A 19,574-nucleotide genomic window follows, 5' to 3' on the forward strand; every position below is an offset into this window, starting at 1 on the left:
CAAGTCAGATATTGGAATTGACAAGAATGCATGGGTTCGAATGGTGGGCCCATGAGTCGTGTTAATACAATATTAAGGTTCCACGAAGGTACTGGTGGCATCCTTGGGGGTATGATTCTTTTTAGTCCTTCCATAAAAGCTTTAATGACTGGGATTCTAAAAAGTGATGTCGTATGTGAAATCTGCACATAGGCAGATATTGCAGTGAGATGGATTTTAATGGAAGAGAATGCTATATTAGACTTTTGTAGGTGTAATAAATAGCTTACAGTGTCCTTTGTGGAGGCATGTAGTGGTTGAATTTGATTAGTGTGGCAGTAGCAAACAAATCTTTTCCATTTGTTTGCATAACAATGTCTTGTTGTAGGTTTTCTCGCTTGTTTAATGACCTCCATACACTCTTGTGGAAGATTTAAATGTCCGAATTCTAATACTTTAGGAGCCAGATTGCTAGATTGAGCGATGCTGGATTTGGGTGTCTGATCTGTTGTTTGTGTTGTGTTGTGTTAACAGATCTGGTCTGTTTGGTACTTTGATGTGGGGTACTATTGATAAGTCAAACAGTGTTGTGTATCACAGTTGGCGAGCCCAGGTTGGTGCTATGAGTATTAGTTTGAGTTTGTTTTGACTATGTTTGTTGACTACATAAGGAATGAGTGGGAGAGGGGGAAAAGCGTAAGCAAATATCCCTGACCAGCTGATCCATAGAGCATTGCCCTTGGACTGAGGGTGTGGGTACCTGGATGCAAAGTTGTGGCATTTTGCATTTTCTTTTGTTGCAAATAGGTGTATGTTTGGTGTTCCCCAGCGGTGGAAGTGATCCTGTAGGATCTGGGGATGTATTTCCCATTCGTGAGTTTGCTGGTGATCTCGACTGAGATTGTCGGCTAACTGATTCTGAATGCTTGGTATGTATTGTGCTATTAGGAGAATGTGGTTGTGAATTGCCCAATGCCAAATCTTTTGTTCTAAGAGACACAGTTGTGACGAGTGTGTCCCCCCTTGTTTGTTGAGATAGTACATTGTTGTCATGTTGTCGATCTTGACAAGAATGTGTTTGTGGGCTATTAGTGGTTGAAACACTTTTAATGCTAGAAATACTGCTGGCAGTTCCAAGTGATTTATGTGAAGTAGTTTTTGTTGATTGTCCCATTGACCCTGTATGCTGTGATTGTTGAGGTGTGCTCACCACCCAATCATGGAAGCATCTGTTGGGATAATAGCTTGAGGCATGGCTGCCCTTTGTTTAAATTTGTATGGTTCCACCATTGAAGCGAAGAGTGTGTTTGGTGGTCTATCAACATTAGATCTTGAAGTTGACCCTGTGCTTGTGTCCATTGTCTTGCTAGGCACTGTTGTAAGGGCCGCATATGTAATCTTGCATTTGGGACAATGGCTATGCATGAGGACGTCATGCCTAGTAGTTTCATTACAAACTTTACCATGTAGTGTTGGCTTGGTTGTATGCTTGATCTTACATTTTGGAACGATTGGACTCTTTGTGGACTTGGAGTGGCAATTGCCCTTTGTGTGTTGAGTGTTGCTCCCAAGTACTGTTGTATTTGGGATGGTTGCAGGTGTGATTTTTAGTAATTTATAGAGAACCCTAGTTTGTATAGAGTTTCTATGATGTATTGTGTGTGAAATTGACATTGTTGTTGAGTGTTGGCTTTTATTAGCCAGTCGTCTAAATATGGGAATACGTGCATGTGCTGTCTTCTTATGTGAGCGGCTACTACTGCTAGGCATTTCGTGAATACTCTGGGGGCTGTTATTCCGAAAGGTAGCACTTTGAATTGATAGTGTTTGCCTTGTATTACAAACCTTCGGTATTTTCTGTGTGAAGGATGTATGGTATGTGGAAATACGCATCTTTGAGATCCAATGTTGCCATGTATTCCTCTTTTTTTTAGTAAGGGAACTACGTCTTGAAGTGTTACCATGTGGAAATGATCTGATTTGATGAAAAGATTCAGTGTTCTGAGATCTAAGATAGGTCTTAACGTTTTGTCCTTTTTTGGAATCAGGAAATATAGTGATATAAGTGTTCCTTTTTGGTGATTGGGTACGCGCTCTATTGCTTGTTTTTGTAGCAATGCTTGGACCTCTATTTGTAATAGGTCTAAGTGTTGTTGAGGCAGTCTGTGCATTTTTGGTGGCACATTTGGAGGGAATGTTGTGAATTCTATGCAATAACCATGTTGGATAATTGATAGTACCCATGTGTCTGTGGTAATATGTTTCCAGTTTTGGTAGTATGTGGTTAGTCTCCCCCCCCACTGGTGACAAGTGTGGGGGTGTTGTGACATTGAAGTCACTGCTTGGTCTGGCTGGTTGGAATTTCCCCTTCCTTTTGGGAATTGTCCTCTATAGGAACCACGAAACCCTCCCCTTTGGTATTGTGATTGATAGGTGGGTCTAGTTTGAGAGGTGGAAGGTTCAGATATTTGTTGCCGAAACGCCCCCTGAATTGTGGTTTCCTAAAGGTGCCTCTGAGTTGTGGGGAATAGAGCGCGGCCATGGCTTTTGCCGTGTCCGTGTCTTTTTTCATTTTTTCAATGGCTGTATCAACTTTCGGCCCAAACAACTGTTGTTGATTAAACAGCATATTTAACACCGCTTGTTGAGTCTCTGGCTTAAATCCAGAACTTCGCAGCCATGCATGCCTGCGAATGGTTACAGCCGTGTTTACAGTCCGTGCTGCCGTGTCTGCTGAGTCTAGTGCGGATCTTATCTGGTTGTTAGATATGGCCTGTCCCTCTTCCACTACTTGCTGGGCACTTTTTGGATGTTCCTTGGGCAAGGGCTGTATGATATCTTACATTTCGTCCAGGTGTGCCCTGTCGTAGCGTGCAAGTAGGGCTTGTGAATTCGCAATTCACCATTGATTGGCTGCTTGTGATGCCACTCGCTTGCCTGCAGCGTCGAATTTCCGACAGGTGGAGGAGCATCTCCTGATGATTGAGAGTTTGCTCTTTTCCTTGCTGCCCCTACAACCACTGAGTCCGGTGTGAGCTGCTGTGTTATGAACACTGGATCTGTTGGGGGTGGTTTGTACTTTTTTTCAACTCTAGGCATGATAGCTCTTCCCTTTACAGGGTCATGGAAGACCTGATGTGCGTGCTTGAGCATGCCCCGGAGCATTGGCAGACTTTGATAGGATGCGCGGGTGGATGCCAGAGTGTTAAAAAGGAAGTCATCCTCCACTGGCTCTGTGTGCATTGCTACGTTGTGGAACGTAGCTGCCCTGGATAGTACCTGCGTATATGCAGTACTGTCTTCTGGTGGTGACGGCTCGTTTGGATAACATTCCGGGCTGTTATCCGATACTGGTGGATCATATAAATCCCATGCATCAGCATTATCTTGAGTCATCCCAGTATGTGTGGGTGACTGCATTATAGGTGTTCCCACTGGTGACAATTGTGGTGAGTGCAGTGGGGATGGTTGTGATGAGGCCATTGGTGGTGGTGATTTGTCTCTAACCACCTTGGCCTTTGGCTGCATTTGTTTCCTGAAATGCAAGTTTCCGTTTCGATTTGAGTGGAGGTAAAGTTTGAATCTTGCCAGTCTCTTTTTGGATATGCAAAATCTGTTGCGTATGGTCAGGTTCTTCCATACCTAACTCTTGCTCAAATCTATGTCTTTCCTTGAGTTGCATGGAAAGTCCTTGCTCTTCTGCATAAGAGCTTCTTTTCGGCTCCGAGGCCGCTTTTTTCGGTACCGAAATTTCTGTTGTTATAGTCTTTTTCGGGTCTGAGGAGATCTTCTGTGGTTTGGTCGATTCGATCACTCGGTGTCAAAATCGTTTGGTGATGGATTCTCGACCGGAGTCGGAAGTCCTCGGTAACTCCATGGCCTTTTTCGGTGCCGATGTTTGGTCACTTTCCTTTCGGTGGGTTGAGCCATGGCCTGCTGGCGGTGGCGTCCCCATGGCCTTAAGTTTTTTAGTGTGACCCTGAGTTTGGGACGGGGCAGGTCTACTCATGGTTTGTTGCACCGTGGAGGGTCGTTCACTGTCGGATTCGTCAGATTCAGTCTCTTGGATGGAGATTCTTTCCTCCTCCTCGACGTCTATCTGTTCTTTCAGTTTCGACGCCATTTGCAGTCTTCATGCTCGTCGATCCCTGAAGGTCTTCTTTGATCGAAACGCACGGCAAGCTTCACAAGTATCCTCTCTGTGTTCGGGTGACAAAAACAGATTACAGACCCGGTGCTGGTCTGTATAAGGATACTTTGAGTGACACTTAGGACAGAAACGGAAGGGGGTCCGGTCCATTAGTCTGGGACGACAGGTGTGATCGGGCCGACCAGGCCTCAGTGAAGAGTGGAAGCCCCGAAGGGCCGTCGACGCGGTCTTTATGTCGGTGCCGATACACTAACACTAACCCGGTACTGAGCGATAACAATACCGCCTACTTTTTCGATACTTTAGCTAACTTTCCCGATTCGAAATACGGAGCGAAGAGGAACACATCCGAACCCAATGGCAGAAAGAAAACAATCTAAGATGGAGTCAACACCCATGCGCAATGGAGCCGAAAGGGAGGAGTCACTCGGTCCCGTGACTCGAAAAGACTTCTTCGAAGAAAAACAACTTGTAACAATCCGAGCCCAACACTAGATGGCAGGATAATGCACAGCATGTCTATCTGCAGCTACACATGCCACTGAACATATATATATAAAAATATATACACACACACACACACACACACACACAAAACCAGTAACACAGTATCACTGCTTTACAATACAGCACACCAGAAACAGCAAATGGGGATGACAATCGTCAGACCCCCAAACAAACAGTGACATGTTTCTGTCAAACCGAGCTTTGGCAAACCTAATACAGTAGTCAGTTCATAGAAACAGCACAGGACTGTGAGTGTAATTCATAGACCTAGAAAACATGTACATGTGTGCATGCATACTGGAGTTCGACATGAATGGTATATGTTTTACTGCTTGTATTGGTTTATTGCATAAAATGTAGTACAAAACCCTTCTATCACAGTGAACAGTGAAATAAGGAATATTTAATGGCTGCTTCTGCAATATGGATTTTATCATTATGACAATCCCCAAACCACTATGCAGAGCTTTAACATTGTCAGAGCTACGCCTATCGTAATGTTTATCAGTAACAAAAACCTTATTTTATTTGATAGCCTTCTACTTCAAGTATGTATGTCAATTTGCTGAACATTTCACATTTTTATGCATTTCCAAGTGCAAAGTAAATTTTACACTGGTTTTTCTGAATAGATTGAGTCTCTTAAATAAAACAAAAAAGTGACTGAACTACTCTGATACAGTATTAGGTTTTTCCTTTGTTTAACTGGGTACCCAAATTTTAGATGAAGCAGAAAACTTCACAAATATCCTGAATAGTAAAAGCTGCTACACAAATCTTTAACGGTTTTCACCATCAAGAGTAAAAAAAACTAGAATGTAAACTTATAGGCAGGATTCTTCCATGCACAGGATAAAGATCTTCAATATTTTTAAATCTACAAGACAAAAGGTCATTTAATTCTGATGAAAATCAGAATGGATGTTAATCACTGACAAAATGGAGGTTGAGAAACTCAATTGGCTGGAACCGCAGTGAACAAATACAGACTGGATCAGCAGCAGAATCCTCTCACTTTGCTATTTAATTTCTCTATCCACGGACTGGCAAGTGTATGTCGATGACTACCCAAGGTAGTAGGGTTGAGCGCTAGTACCACAAAGATCACATATTTCACTGAACGTAGAAACAACTTATGCATCAGTGGCCACAAACGGGTACAGGTACTGGGTGACACCTGAGTCCAGCATTACCTTCACATGGATATCATTTGGGCACAGCTCCATGGTTAGCTCCTTGCCACCATTTCTGCAAGATTATCTCTGTGCCATGTTAATCAGAGCTTGTCACTATTGCCTGCATCTACAGTGATTTGGCACACCGCGTGGCCAGCACAAGTGTTCTCAATTTTGGATGCTGATCACAATAGTCTTTGTGTGACTGACAGAATGTGAAAACAGGGACAATTCTAATGGTGCAGATGTCATCTGCGGTGATTGGCACACTGGCAAGCAGTGTTGACTTTGATGGTGCCGGTTTACTTTGTGTTTGATGATTGGCACATCGGAAAGTCAAGAATGTACCTACAAATACATTATTTTGGGTGTTTTTTCATACTTTGTTGATTGGCACAGTATTTTGCTTAAATACCTATCTCAGTCGGTGATTGGCACACCTCATGATCGAGGATTGGCGAATCTCAGTAACAGAACTAGTGATCTGCTGGTTGATAATTTTATTCACTGTACAAAACGGCATGGCAACATTGCTGTCTGTTCTATAATTGTAATTACTATCTAAAACACCTGGAAAATAGTTAGATACAAAATTGTGATTACAATTTGACATTTGTAGTGATTTTAATATTTCTAGAAAAGCAATACTTGTAGTTAGTCAAAAAGCAGAATGTAACTTGTCCTCCTTTCTTCTTAAGAAGTCCAAGCAAATCTACCATCAAATGCCAAAAATGGAAAATAATATCTGTAAATTATGCGAGTGTGTGGCACAAACATAAGTGCAGAACATAAATTTCCATTGTTATTACATTGTGTAGGTGGTGAGTGGTGGAAAGTCCTACAAAATTTGCCCGAGTTAAGTGCAGCTGATCTGAGATCTTTGAATATGAAATTTGCATTCTGAAACTGAACGCCATTATCTACCACCAATAAGCACCATCATGGAGAGGTATTATTCCAGGTTACAGGAGCAAGCTAAAGATGTCTGTGTTCATTACTAGTCTTAGGAAATAGACATCTATTTCTAAATTTGGAGGAACAACTGAGGAAAGTATAAGGGATTAATCTGTACTGAAACGTGCACATCATAAAATAAGAGAAGAGCTGTGGTTGAAGGATGAACCGCCAATGGATGTCATGATTGTAACTGCCAAAGTGTGAAGCAAATGGTCTAGTATGTAGATGAGTTAAGCAGTGCTAAAAATGACATGGAGGAAAGTAGCTCAAAGGCAGAAGAACTAGTCAAGTTAAAAACAAGAATTCAGGTGTTTCAGAGAGTATTAAGTTCACACATATTTTAGAAAGTAAAAATTTACAAGAATTTAAAGGCACATGCTTTCGGTGTGGTAAAACAGGGAATAAAGCTAGTGCAATTCACTGTCCTGCTGTGCAAGGAATTTGTAATATGTGCAGTAAGAAAGGTAATTTCCCCAAATGCTGTAGAAGTAAGATTAAAAAAAGGTGGACATCAAGAAGTAAAGGAGATTGTATTTGAGGTAGAAGGTGTAAAACGTGAACATTAATCACACAAAGTAAAGATTGAGGGAGCTGAAATAGAGATGACATTTGATTCATGTTCACATCTCACATTGATTTATAAGAACACTTTTTTGTATTCTAATGATAAAGAAAGATTGCGTAAAACAGACTATACGCCAGTGGGTTATGGTGGGGTACCCATAACATGTTTGGGTATCTTACAGCTTGCAATGAACTCAGAGGAAGAATGGTGGTTGGGAAGGTGTATATTGCAAAAAGAGGAGATGCTTTACTGGGATGTCCACATCACCCTTTACTGGGGGTCATGTTAAACACTAATACTTACCTCAAGTACAAGGTGTAAGAAATAGATGAAACTTTAAGTACTTTTGAAGAGGAATTTAAAGATGTATTCCGGGATGAGTTAGGTTGTCTTAAAGAGTACAAACATTGTATAAAATTGAAGGATGGAGAGAGACCTGTGGTTGCACAAGTGAGAAGAATACCTTTGAATGAACAAGTTGGAGTGCAGAAGGAAATAGAGCGTTTGAGCGAAAGATTATTGAACCAGTTGAGGCAATGGAATGGTTGGCCTCTGTTATTTTTGGCTATGAAAGCCAATGAATGGTGAAATTTGTTTGTGCATAGATTTACAAGCACTTAGAGAGATTGCTGCGGATAGGTTCCCTCTACCCAATATTGATGAAATTTCACCATTTCAGATTTAGCATCTGCTTATCAAATTTAGCTAGATAAATATTCACAGGTATTGACAGCATTTATTACACCTCTAAGAACATTTACATTTTTCAGAATGCCATTTGGTCTCTGTGGCTCCTGTATTTCAAAGTATCATGACAAATATACTTAAATGGGTTAATGGGCTGAGATGTTATCAAAACAATTTATTGATTTTTGGAAGTACTAAGTAGGAACATCATTCAAGACTGCGAACTGTCCTGGAGAAGATGAGTAATGAAGGCTCGACTTTGAGAAAGGACGAGTGTAAGTTTTATGTAGAAGTAAATTTTCTGGGACATTGTAATATGGGTCAGGGTGCATTTCCTAAAACAGCCCTGGTTGATGCTATTGTAAAGTTACAGTAACTTGGTAACAAAAAGGAATTGGTTTAATTTCTAGGTATGATAGAATGTTATTGTAAATTCATTCAGGTTATACAGAAACGAATGAACATCTAAGGAAACTACTAGGCAACAACATAAAGTTTGAGTGGGATACAGATTGTTATAAAGAGTTACTTTGCTACAGAAAGACTTAAGAAATGCTCCATGTTTGCAAGCATTTATACCAGGTGAAGAAACCTACATTATAACAGATGCCAGTGCAAAAGGAACCGGTGTTCTTCTAGTTCAAAAAAGGAATGGGATGGAGCATTTAACTGCTTGTGCATCTAGATGCCTAAAAGTTCTGAGTCAAATTACTTAATAATTGAAAAAGAGGCCCTGGCCATTTATTGGGTGTTAGGAAAATACAGAAGTTTGATTTGGGGGATGAAAGTTAAAGTACTCTCTGATCATAAGCCGTCGAAATATATATATATATATATATATATATAGTTGTTTTTTTTTTAAAGGGGGGTTTGGATGCAATCTCTGCAAGGATCACCAGATGGATTATTTCATTACAAGAATTTGATTTCACTGTTGAATATATTCCTGATGTAATTTACTTGTTGAGGATTGTTTATCCTGTTAAGTGAATGTGAATGAAATTGAGCAGGATGAGGAAATAATTTTGGATCAAGAGGTGAATATAGGGGAGGTCACTTTGGGTGCTATAGAATACGCAGAGTGAAAGAGCGAAAAAGACAGGGATCAATACATTTCTGAAGTAACTAAAATGATATTATCTGGGAGAGATAAACAATTGGATAAACCCTGATCGATGATTACAACTAAATTTCTGTGGTGAATGGAATACTCACTTGTCCAACAAAACTGGTACCACCATTTGGTGTGCATAAAAAAAGTAATCATGTAATATTTTGTAAAAACTAAAAAAAAAAAAATTAAGATTACAAATTTGGTAGCCAGGAATGGATACCAAAGTAGGACGATTATTGAGAGATTACATGCAATTTTGAGTGAGTGATAAGGTATTAAAAAAATAGGCAAATGGCCATGGTATGTAGACAGCTTCCAAAGTATCCAGAGGATGAAGTTGCCATTGACCTATTAGGGCCTTTGCATGGGGGGAAGTCAAACTCCTTTTCTCTTTGTGGTATTTGATGTGTATTCAAGATGGATTGAGGAAACTTGCGTTAGTGATGTTTCTACTTCTACTGTAATTAAATTCTCAAAAGAGATATTCAAAAGGGAAAGCTATCCAAATTCTCTTTTGTCTGACAATGGTCCCCAAGGGTGTTCACATGAGATGCAAAAATATTTAAGAGCAGGGGTGTGGAATTTAACAAAATATCTACTAGTCCATGAGACAGGTTGCTTCATATATCTACTTGCCCTGTAGAACACTCCACTTGTCAGTATGGGGCCATGTAGTATGGCAAAAGATTATAGCAGCTATTTCATTATGTAAGAGCTCTGATAACAGTTTCTCTGATTATGCCAGGGATCATACTATCATAAGGTTTGACTACTACATTTCCCTTATTTTGCCACCTTTATACAGATCTACATACTGAGGCTGGAGGTAGCGGTAAGCAACAGACCCAGGGTTGCAATGCCCTTTTGAATCTGTGCAAACCTAACTTCCATGTTTTAGGGACTTTCACCAGCTCTTCTCTAATCGTTTCCCATACTGAGAAAGGTTGGAAATATACTCCTGACAGGGGAAGAATGAAATATTTCTTCCAGGGTTGGGGAAAAAATGGTTGAAGGGAAAGTGAACTCAACAGATTTTCACATGAGCAAATCCACACATGTTAAAATGCAGTTCATTAATATTTTCTTGGAGTTTAATTTCCTGGCCTACTTCCGTAAATTCTTGTGAGTTCATGAAAGGCGTAAATCTGCACTAATGCAAAGACATATACCATGGTTGCTCTTTTGTGACTTTCTCTAAGAATTGGGCCCCTAATTAGGTCTGGTTAACCAAGACTTTTGTTTTCATTAAAATTCTCTCTCTATCAGAGGATTCACTGTGAGTGACAGCTTTCTGCTCTTCCGCAAGAAGCATATCAGCACACAAAGTAATTTTGTTCAGTGCCAGAAACTACTGTGGAAGTGGCTTTTTGCCAATGTTTGTTATAATGGTTAGGGACTGGCAGCTCCCATAACAATAAATACATGGCAAAATAAGCCATGCATTGACATAATTATACGGTTGACCACCAATGTCAACCTATTAGCTTTGACAGTGCTTGTTTATTTTCATGTTTACCATAATCTTGTTGAAACTGGTTGCACGGAAGTTCCGTTATGAATATTTATTAGAAATACTCGCTTGCATCCACACATTTTACTAAATGATGCTTCAAAGAAATAGTACCTAAAGTAGCACAGTGGTTTAGGAAAACAGGTATTTCCTGGTTGCTTTTTTTGAGAACATTTTATTTTGGAAAAAAAGAATCATCAGTTTTGATTTCAATATTCTGTTACTACTGCATGTAATCAGAGAGCATTCTGAAAGCATTAGATATAACTTTATATTGCTAAGCTTTGCAAACGTGAGTACATATTTCTATACTGGAACCATTGTCAGTAGAGCAGTCCACTCTTACATTTCCTTAGAGCGCACATCCTAATACAGTCTTTGCAGTAATGTACCATAAATACAAGTTCGAACAGCATTGACATATTGGTACAAGTATTATCATAACTGAAGACAATGCCATTCCCTGATCCATAATGTACTGTACACTGGCAGCCAACGGATTTGTGCTGCAAGGTATTGGGCCTACTTGTCCCAAGGACAAAATAAACGTAGGAACTTAATGTCCTTGACCCCAGACAATATGACCTGGGAGTCGGTCTTGTAAGAGAATGTGGACTTTTAGATAAAAGAAGTTCCATTCACCATCCAGAAACAAATGGTGCAATAGAACAACTGAACGCAACTTTAAAAGAAAGCATACAGTTAGCAAGAGCCAATAATTTAAAGTGCTTCTACTTAGAAAAATCAGAATTGCCCCCAAGAATAAATCTGCCAGTGCATCAAAGCTATTGCTATTTTGGTTTCTGAAAATAAGATCTGGGGGGTTGTTTTCAGATAACAGCAAACTTTGCAGAGCAGGCCCATCAAACAAAGCACCCGCTCATCACAGGTTATTGCTTTCAATGGATTCAGCACAGCAGCGGCTCCACTCAGGGCAGAGTTGCCTACCTGCCTAGCAGAAATCTCTAAATACAATGGGCAGGTTTCCACCTGAGGAACTAAGGCCTTAGCCATCTGTGACATGCCTGAAGATTTAAAGTCCTTAGTGGGAAAAACTTTAATCCATAATAAAAAAATGTAAGTATAAGAAGGGGGCAACTTTAGACTGTCCAATGAATGGATACTCAAAATCTAAACAGTTTTATCATATGTTCTAGGTATGAAGGTCACAGTGATTTAAGAAATATCAGGTCTACCTCAAATCACGTTCATATTCTAAAACCCCAGCAACATACTACACATAGTTGATATCCACGCCTCACCGACATGCAAAATCCTAGCTAAGCAGCCACTATGTGAGGATATTAACTTTGTAGCCGATGGGGGAAGGCCTTGCAGGGACACAGTAACCCAAAATATAGTCATTGTTAAATAGGACATTGCCTTTACTTGGCCGAAAGCTGACGTGCAGTGTGAAACAAAACACTTAGAAAACAAATAAGTAAATACTGTACCTGCAGAAGTTAGTGGGAATCACTATAGCATATCCAACACAAGTTCCACCAAGACAATTACCCAGTTCATGAAAAAGGCCATGAGCCATGGATTCCAACGGTAAAACAATCAGGAACACACTCATAAAAATCCCTTTGGTTGGCTGAATGGAAACAAAAAATATGTTATTATCTGTATTTAGTTAGTAGAAAAGAAAAAGAACAGTGCAATTCCTCACTAGTGGAAACATTGAACAATACAAAATTCATACACATGACTAAGTGGTGGTGGAAGGGATCTGAATAAAATAGTACATTGGCAAATCTGAACAGAAATACTTTAATTTAAAACACAACCTTTATAGGCAGGACCACATTTCACCTCACTAGAGGAGTACTGTGGTGCAATTAAATGCATATAGCTGTTAGAAAAGAATATACACGGAGGAAGTCATCCATCCATCTGCACAATACTACAGTACATCACATGATATAAGCAGCGAACTGCCAAGAACACTTGCTAATACCTCAGCGCAGTGCCACTGTTTAAGAGGGACAGGCGCTCCAATAGCATTATTTTATGATCCAAAAAGTAAGATTAGCATGCGCAAAAACTCTAATACACTTTTCAGGGCACATCACATCATGATGTGTTTTGTTTATTCAATGTTCCGACAATAATCCAAGGAGTCCTGGGATTGCATTCTTAAAAGTGTACTGTCAGCACAATGTAATCTAATCCCACTCAGAGTATTATGGCTTTTCAGAAGACGTCACTTACACTTGTAGGCCCCCACTCCTTTAAAACCATTGGAAAGGTGAATAGTTAGGATCTGGGTAATGTAATGATAGATGGACATTTCATTATATTTTTATGGCACAGCCCCAATAGAAAAATGAGAGAACAGGTTTGTATTACCCCCTCACAGAAGGAACTGCATGGCCATAAAGGTTGTGCAGAGATCAGGTAAATTTGTGCCACCCAAGGGATGGCACAGGCAGAATACCTCGCTCCCATGGTATGTTTTAGGTGTGGACATGGAAACCAAAAGGGGCCATCCAAAAACATCTCCATGGGGGAAGGGGTGTCTGCTCCCATCTACAAGTAGGCCAAAAGGGTGACCTCTCATAATCTAGCACTGTTTGTGTAGTCAGATCAGAACTGGTTCTGATAGTCCCATACAATGGAGTAGGTGCTCTGAATACATTCACCCTCAACAAATATGAGGATGGGTAGCCACCTGTACAGAAACATGCAACAGTGGGCGACCTGCTGCTCAACGGTGCATTGCTGTGTTGTGTTGCTTCCAGGGTATGCGGTTTAGATGTTAGCATATGCTTTTTGAGCCTGGGACATATTGCTGACCATGGGAATCGCTCATCAGCAGCCAACGAAAGATTAGATTGAGCTGGTTATCTATTTGAGTAACGAGTGTGTGAACTCTATTCAAAAAATGATCCACAACTTCTTAAATCATTTTCTGAGAGAAAAGAACTACAAACTACGACAGTAACAGGAAAGAAAACAAGTTCAATTTGAATTAAAACATAATGGGGAAGACCAGAAGGTTAATGTTCCCTAATGAACAAAAAGACACTCCTTTTCTTAATCACATGGGTCAGGGTAAACAGTTAGGCAACGGTATCAAAGAGCACCAATTAAGCATGCCCAAATTCACATCAAATGCAAATTCCACAGATAACGGCATCTTAACAAGCACGATCTGTCCTTACCTTGATGTTACCTGGTAAAGACTCAGATTCGTCCTAATCCTCAAGAAAGAAAAAGGCTGAAACAATGTCACTACCTGCTGCCTAAACCACCCTTTCCTATCCCTCCAATAGCTAACCTACTTTACCACGGATGGATTCACTAACACACTATTATGCAGCTCAAATCATCCCCATGTACAGCATATTTTTCCCCTCAAACTTAACACTGCTAAACTACTCTTATTCAATATACAAATCATTTGTTTTGCTGAGATCACTCCTACTGGAATGTGCACCCATTAACCAGGAGAGCAAATGCATTCCTGTGATCACAATAGTAGCTCTCAAGAACCACATGAATCCTCCTTCAAGATCCTGAAAGGATTCCTTCCACAGCCTATCATGCTTATGGGCAGTGTCTGATAAGCTATGTATTGTCCCACTAGCCTCTCCTTTTCCCCCATGAACAAGGACTATTCTCATAGGTGAGGTTACCATCGTTATAATAACTTATGCACTGTTTATGTGAATGAGGTTCAAGACTTATGGTCTGTATTCACACTAATAGCATAAATACATACACAAATAACCCAACATTACAATACCTGCCTGCTTCTTATTGGTAATTAATTTAAATGAGTTCAAGAAGAAATGCATCAAAATACACAACAATAACATGCAATGCATGTCTCTCCATGGTTTGAAATGATTTAGAAAAAAATAATCTGCCATTTTTATTACGTTCTCAGGCTTGTTTTCTCTCTGAAAATAATTGTGATCAAGCCGATAAAGGAATTATAATCATAGATGTACCAAAATAAATATATAACAGTTATTTAATAAACAACTTTGACTGGTTAAGTTCGAAACAATACTCTTCAGCACTGGAGTCTCCATATGAACCTTCTTTAAACTTTTTTTTTTTTTTAACTGCCTCTTGCATGTTGGAGGAGAAGGCACTTTTTTCTGTTGTTGGTAATTAGATTTAAGGGAAGCAGACATGTTACATTTTCCAGAGGTGCTCAGTGTGTAAATGTACTGATTTTACCAATCTTAAAATGATAGAATGATCTTACATATAATCCACAAATTATTCTAAGATCCTTACACCAATCTAAGCCGCTGAGCTACATTAATGGTAAACTTTCCGGAGAATATGTTACTAGCAGGGTACAACTCTGCAGCAGGCACTGTGACATTTAAGCTATCCAGCTGGGGTTAAAACATACTTCTGGTAAACCGAGTCCTGTACAAGGTACACTAGTAGATAAGATAGTAATGCAGCTTTCGTTTGAAAGTGAACATAGTGCTTGAATCCTTGGTAGGTAGTGCTGAGACAGTGAGCTCTTCTTTGCTTCAAGTCAGTAGGACAGGATACACCATATGGTCTAATTCAGGAGTGTCATCTGCCACTTAGTGGGATAATTCATAACAGAATCTTATTAACTCAGTACAACAGAACTGCAATTCAGGAATGAAAGGAATCACAATCTCACTATTCTGTAAGCACTCCCTTTCAACCTGCAATACTTGTCTGCAGCAAATTAAAAAGAAAACATTTCCTAATGCCAGCTAAACTAGAGATGAGGCAGAAGAAAACAAGTTACTTACCTGTAACTACAGTTATCCAGTATTGGTAGCTTTCATAAATTCATATGTTTGAATCATCCCAGTCGTCGAAATGGGAGTCCCACGGTACCTAAAAAGCAATCATTAACAAATATATATTTTTTTCTATAGGCTATAATGGTAACACAATTCACTCATATAGCCTATCTAAGTCCTTTTGTGAAAGGACCCAAACCTGCCTGCTGGCCAATCAGGCATCTGCACCCTCTAGAACACTCTCCAGAGAAGCTCTTTCCCTCAGATTTTCTACTGCACGTCGTGTGAAGGGAGTCTCCCTGAGCTCTGCTCAGTTTTCTGCTTCTTCAGAAGTATTTTTTCCTTAAGAAAACTCTAAGGATGTCAGATTTTTCTAGAAAAGGCCTTTTCCGCCCTTGCAAGATTTTGACACTAGCCTACTGTGACTACAGACAAGCTAGGGCCAGGGAATAAAGGCAGGAAATTCTAAACACTTCTGAAGGAGGGAAACATTCATAACCTTCTTTAGATTTAAAGTGAGCACCAAGTATAAATAATGGACCCTCAGACCCAACTCTTCAGTACACCTCTAGACCTGTTTGAAGCACAGAAGGGCTGCTGTGCTGCTCAGCAAAAAGGACTGCTACTCTCTTGCCCTGCTGCTTCAGTGAGAAGACGAGACCTGCATCTTGATTCCAGGACCACCAAAGTGACTGCAAGAGCTAAATGGCTGGCCTCCTGATCAGAACCTCAGGGACAGAAAAGGTTCCAACCATCATGAGCCTAGAGTCTGAGCTCTACTTGCTTTAGATCTTGCCATTCAAGTGGAGTCACCCCAGCCACTTGAAAGTGGGCCGGAAGGTGCTCTGATAGCCCAGCTGTGGTCCAATAACCAGAATCTACGCAGCGGGATGCATCTCCTCACAGCTGCATCCGAACCACCTCAGCCCAACACATCCCTGACGCCAGACCTCACTTCGCAGCCCAGTCTCCTCAGAGTTCCCGCTGCGGGCCTAACTTGGTACCTGTATCTGGCTCATGCTCCATCGCGGTTGGCCTGAACTAGTGACTGATATCTGGTTGTGGATCAGGACACAGTTGGCCCTTTGTGCTTTTAGGTACTATTTTCACTTAACTCTTTAAAACTGCACATCTCCTGGTTTAGTGATTGGATTTTTGTAGTTTTGGTCTTAAATCATTTAGTACATTTTACTCTATTGCTGTAAACTGGTCAGGGATTTTCTTGTGTTGCGTTTTCAGTTTATTACTGTTTGTGTACAGCATAAATACTTTAAACATCGCATCCCAGTTAAGCCTGACTGCTTGTGCCAAGCTACCAGAAGGTTAAGCACAGGTTAATTTGGGGGTTGCTTGTGACTTCACCCTGAAAGAAATTGCGGCTGTGGCTTGAGTAGGGTCTCACCCCCTCCACCAGAAACCCAATTTCCAACACAAATATAAATATATTAGAAATGGGGAGAGCCCAAGATAATAAGATCAAAGTAATTTCAAGCACTCTTACTAGGAGGGCACAAGTTTGAAAACATTCATGAACTTCTAAAAAGTTTTATGAGCTTGTAGATTAAGTATAAAAAAAATAAAATAAAAAGCCAGTGATGACACATTTTCTAAAAAATGCAACAGGCCTGAAAAGCCCATGCTAGCATGCAGAAACACTCTGGTAACAATTGCTTGAGATCCACTTTCAACTTTGGCTAGTGACAGTCGTTTTGCCCATAGCGTTGACACCAGAGGAGGCACAATGGTAAAGTTGACGAGTGCTTTTTGTACCATAAGTAATCCTTGCTGCATGCACTTTGCCAGCAACCTTAGGGAAAGTTAAAAAGAGACGGGTGGAAATTGCAGCCATAGGGCTTGTACAGGATCAATATCTTGCACTGACCCCAGATTGCACCTTTATTATTGTCCGTGGAACACCAGGTGGACAAAAGCAGCTGGGGATGTATATTGTGTAGAGAAGGGGATGCATGCCGAACTGCCAGTCCTAGCAGGCTGCTAAAGAGCCCGAGTACAAAGAAAGCAAAGTGTTGGGACGGGCTGACGGGGAGTGGAAGATGGGGAAAGGTGACACTGCACATGAGAGGGGAATAAGCAACACGGGCAGCATGCAAGAGAACAAACACAGATAGGATTTGAGATTGGACTATGGTAATGCCCTTCTGCTTAACTTGGATAAAAAAAAACTCTTAAAAGACTGCAGCTGATACAGAACACAGCTGCTAGACTAATTCTGAATCTGCCACGATCTGCCTCTGCTAAGGAAAGCCTTAAAAATCTTCATTGGCTTCCAATAGCCCAACGGATATCCTTTAAGGCGCTCTGTATTTCCCATAAAGCCGTGCACAGGATTGGGCCCAAGTATTTTACTACTAAACTTCATTGGCACCGACCCACACGGTTGCTGCGGTCGGCCAATACCTTTCTCATCCAGGTGACCCCCACTAAGAAGGTGAAGTGGGGGGATAAAGCCTTCACTATAGCAGCTGCGAGGACTTGGAATTCTCTTCCGCTGGAGCTGTGGAAAGAGCATAACTATCTGATCTTTAGGAAACGGGTCAAGACTTGGCTGTTTCCTCGATAATTGTCTGATTTCTTTCTTTGACATTGCCGCTCTCCCTTAGTCAGCGCTTCAATGCCCCAGGGCCGGAATGCACTCTACAAATACCTTCATACATACATACATACAGGGTGCAAGTAACAACAGGGATGGAAGTGAGGACAAGCAAGTGGCAGCAGGAAGTGGCAAGCAACAGACAGGGCAAGCTACAAGGACAAGCGGGTGCAAGCACACAGATTAGGTAGGCTGGGAGGAACGCGGAAGGGGATGAGTACTAAAGGGAGCCAGATGAAAAACAAAAGTGCACTCTACTATAATTCGTTAATGCAAAGAAAGGGAAATGAAAAAATATAGTACCGTAAGCACATCACTATCAATGGAAGGACAGCATCGAAAACAAGAAGTCAAAACAGCAAGTGCTGTCCAAGGCAGAAAATAAGAGAGTAATGAAGGCAACAAATGGCAAGTGAAGAATGCGCTGCATGCCTCCTATTGCATACAATCTCTCTCGCAATTGAAAGTGCATGGGCTATCCCGTGTGAGACCAAATAAGTAGTGGTCTGAGTAAGTAATTTGGCCTTTATCCAGGGCCCATGGAAAGTAACCAATAAGATTCAAGCATATGAGAGTGACAACGAAGCCAGCCAATGGCAAACAATAGATGTCTCCAAGCCAACTGATAAACAGAAGGTCAGCATGTACTTTTTCCACCACATTATTTGGGCAAGATTTGACAATGCATCATTAACGTACCGTGGTACGTTAGAGCAATCAGCCAGATACACCCCAAGCACACTCCACACTTCTGATCCCTTACGGAAGTGAGTCACACAGTCTTAGTAAGATCTAGTCATCCAATGTTCCATATGCTTTCGCTTTGAGACACTCCATTATTATGTCACTGCATTAACACTGTCGGAAATATTAAAGTTCAGGAGAACACAGTATCTCAAAGTAGAGTTCACTTAGTCAAGTAGGGCCATTCAGTCAGGAGTGAAGGCGAGAGGGAGGGGAAAGACCCAGTAGACTGCTGGCTGCCATCAGACAACACAGTCCCACCCACCTTGCCCAAGATGTCTGCCTCATCGCTAGATGGACAAGCCCACCAAAATGTGGCCTGATCACTCTTGTAGGCCAAAAGCCTGCATGTCTCAGCCCACTTCTCACCTCCACAAACAAAATTGTGACACTCCTCTCGCTGGAGATCTCTGTTGTGAGACACTGTGTCAGCCCTAATTGGCTGTGCTCCAACACCCTCCCCACTGTAGACTTTCTTCAGTGTTTTCCAGAGATATAGCCCTCCTCTGATCCTTCCAGAGAAGTAAATCATCCCCCCAGCCTCCGAAATTCAGCCTGAGTCCTCTGAGTGCCTGTCATGCTCCCTTAGTGCAGGAAGTGTTCCTCTGCAATGGGCCACACATAGGATTCAGTCCTACATCACCAGGTGACATTCTTACTTCTATGTCATCATGCTAGGAATTACTCCCCAGCCCCCACCATAACCCTGTCAGTTCAATAAATGAGGGAGACTGGAGTCATCAACATCTTGCTATGAAAGTAGCAAAAATGAGGGCTCTGCATCTTCAATATTCCAAGACTCCCTACTACTTTTGCAACCTCAG

General features: G+C 41.0%; 1 protein-coding gene across 1 annotated transcript in view; it reads right to left on the reverse strand.

Annotated features, from left to right (window-relative positions):
- Window positions 1-19,574, reverse strand: part of TMEM168 (transmembrane protein 168) — a 131,802-nt gene that overhangs the window by 83,645 nt on the left and 28,583 nt on the right. Inside the window, exon 3 of the mRNA XM_069228957.1 lies at window positions 12,099-12,241. Coding sequence (XP_069085058.1) covers window positions 12,099-12,241 — 143 coding nt within the window. The remainder of the gene's footprint in view (window positions 1-12,098; window positions 12,242-19,574) is intronic.

The sequence above is a fragment of the Pleurodeles waltl genome, chromosome 4_1, assembly GCF_031143425.1.
Source record: "Pleurodeles waltl isolate 20211129_DDA chromosome 4_1, aPleWal1.hap1.20221129, whole genome shotgun sequence".
Lineage (NCBI taxonomy): Eukaryota > Metazoa > Chordata > Amphibia > Caudata > Salamandridae > Pleurodeles > Pleurodeles waltl.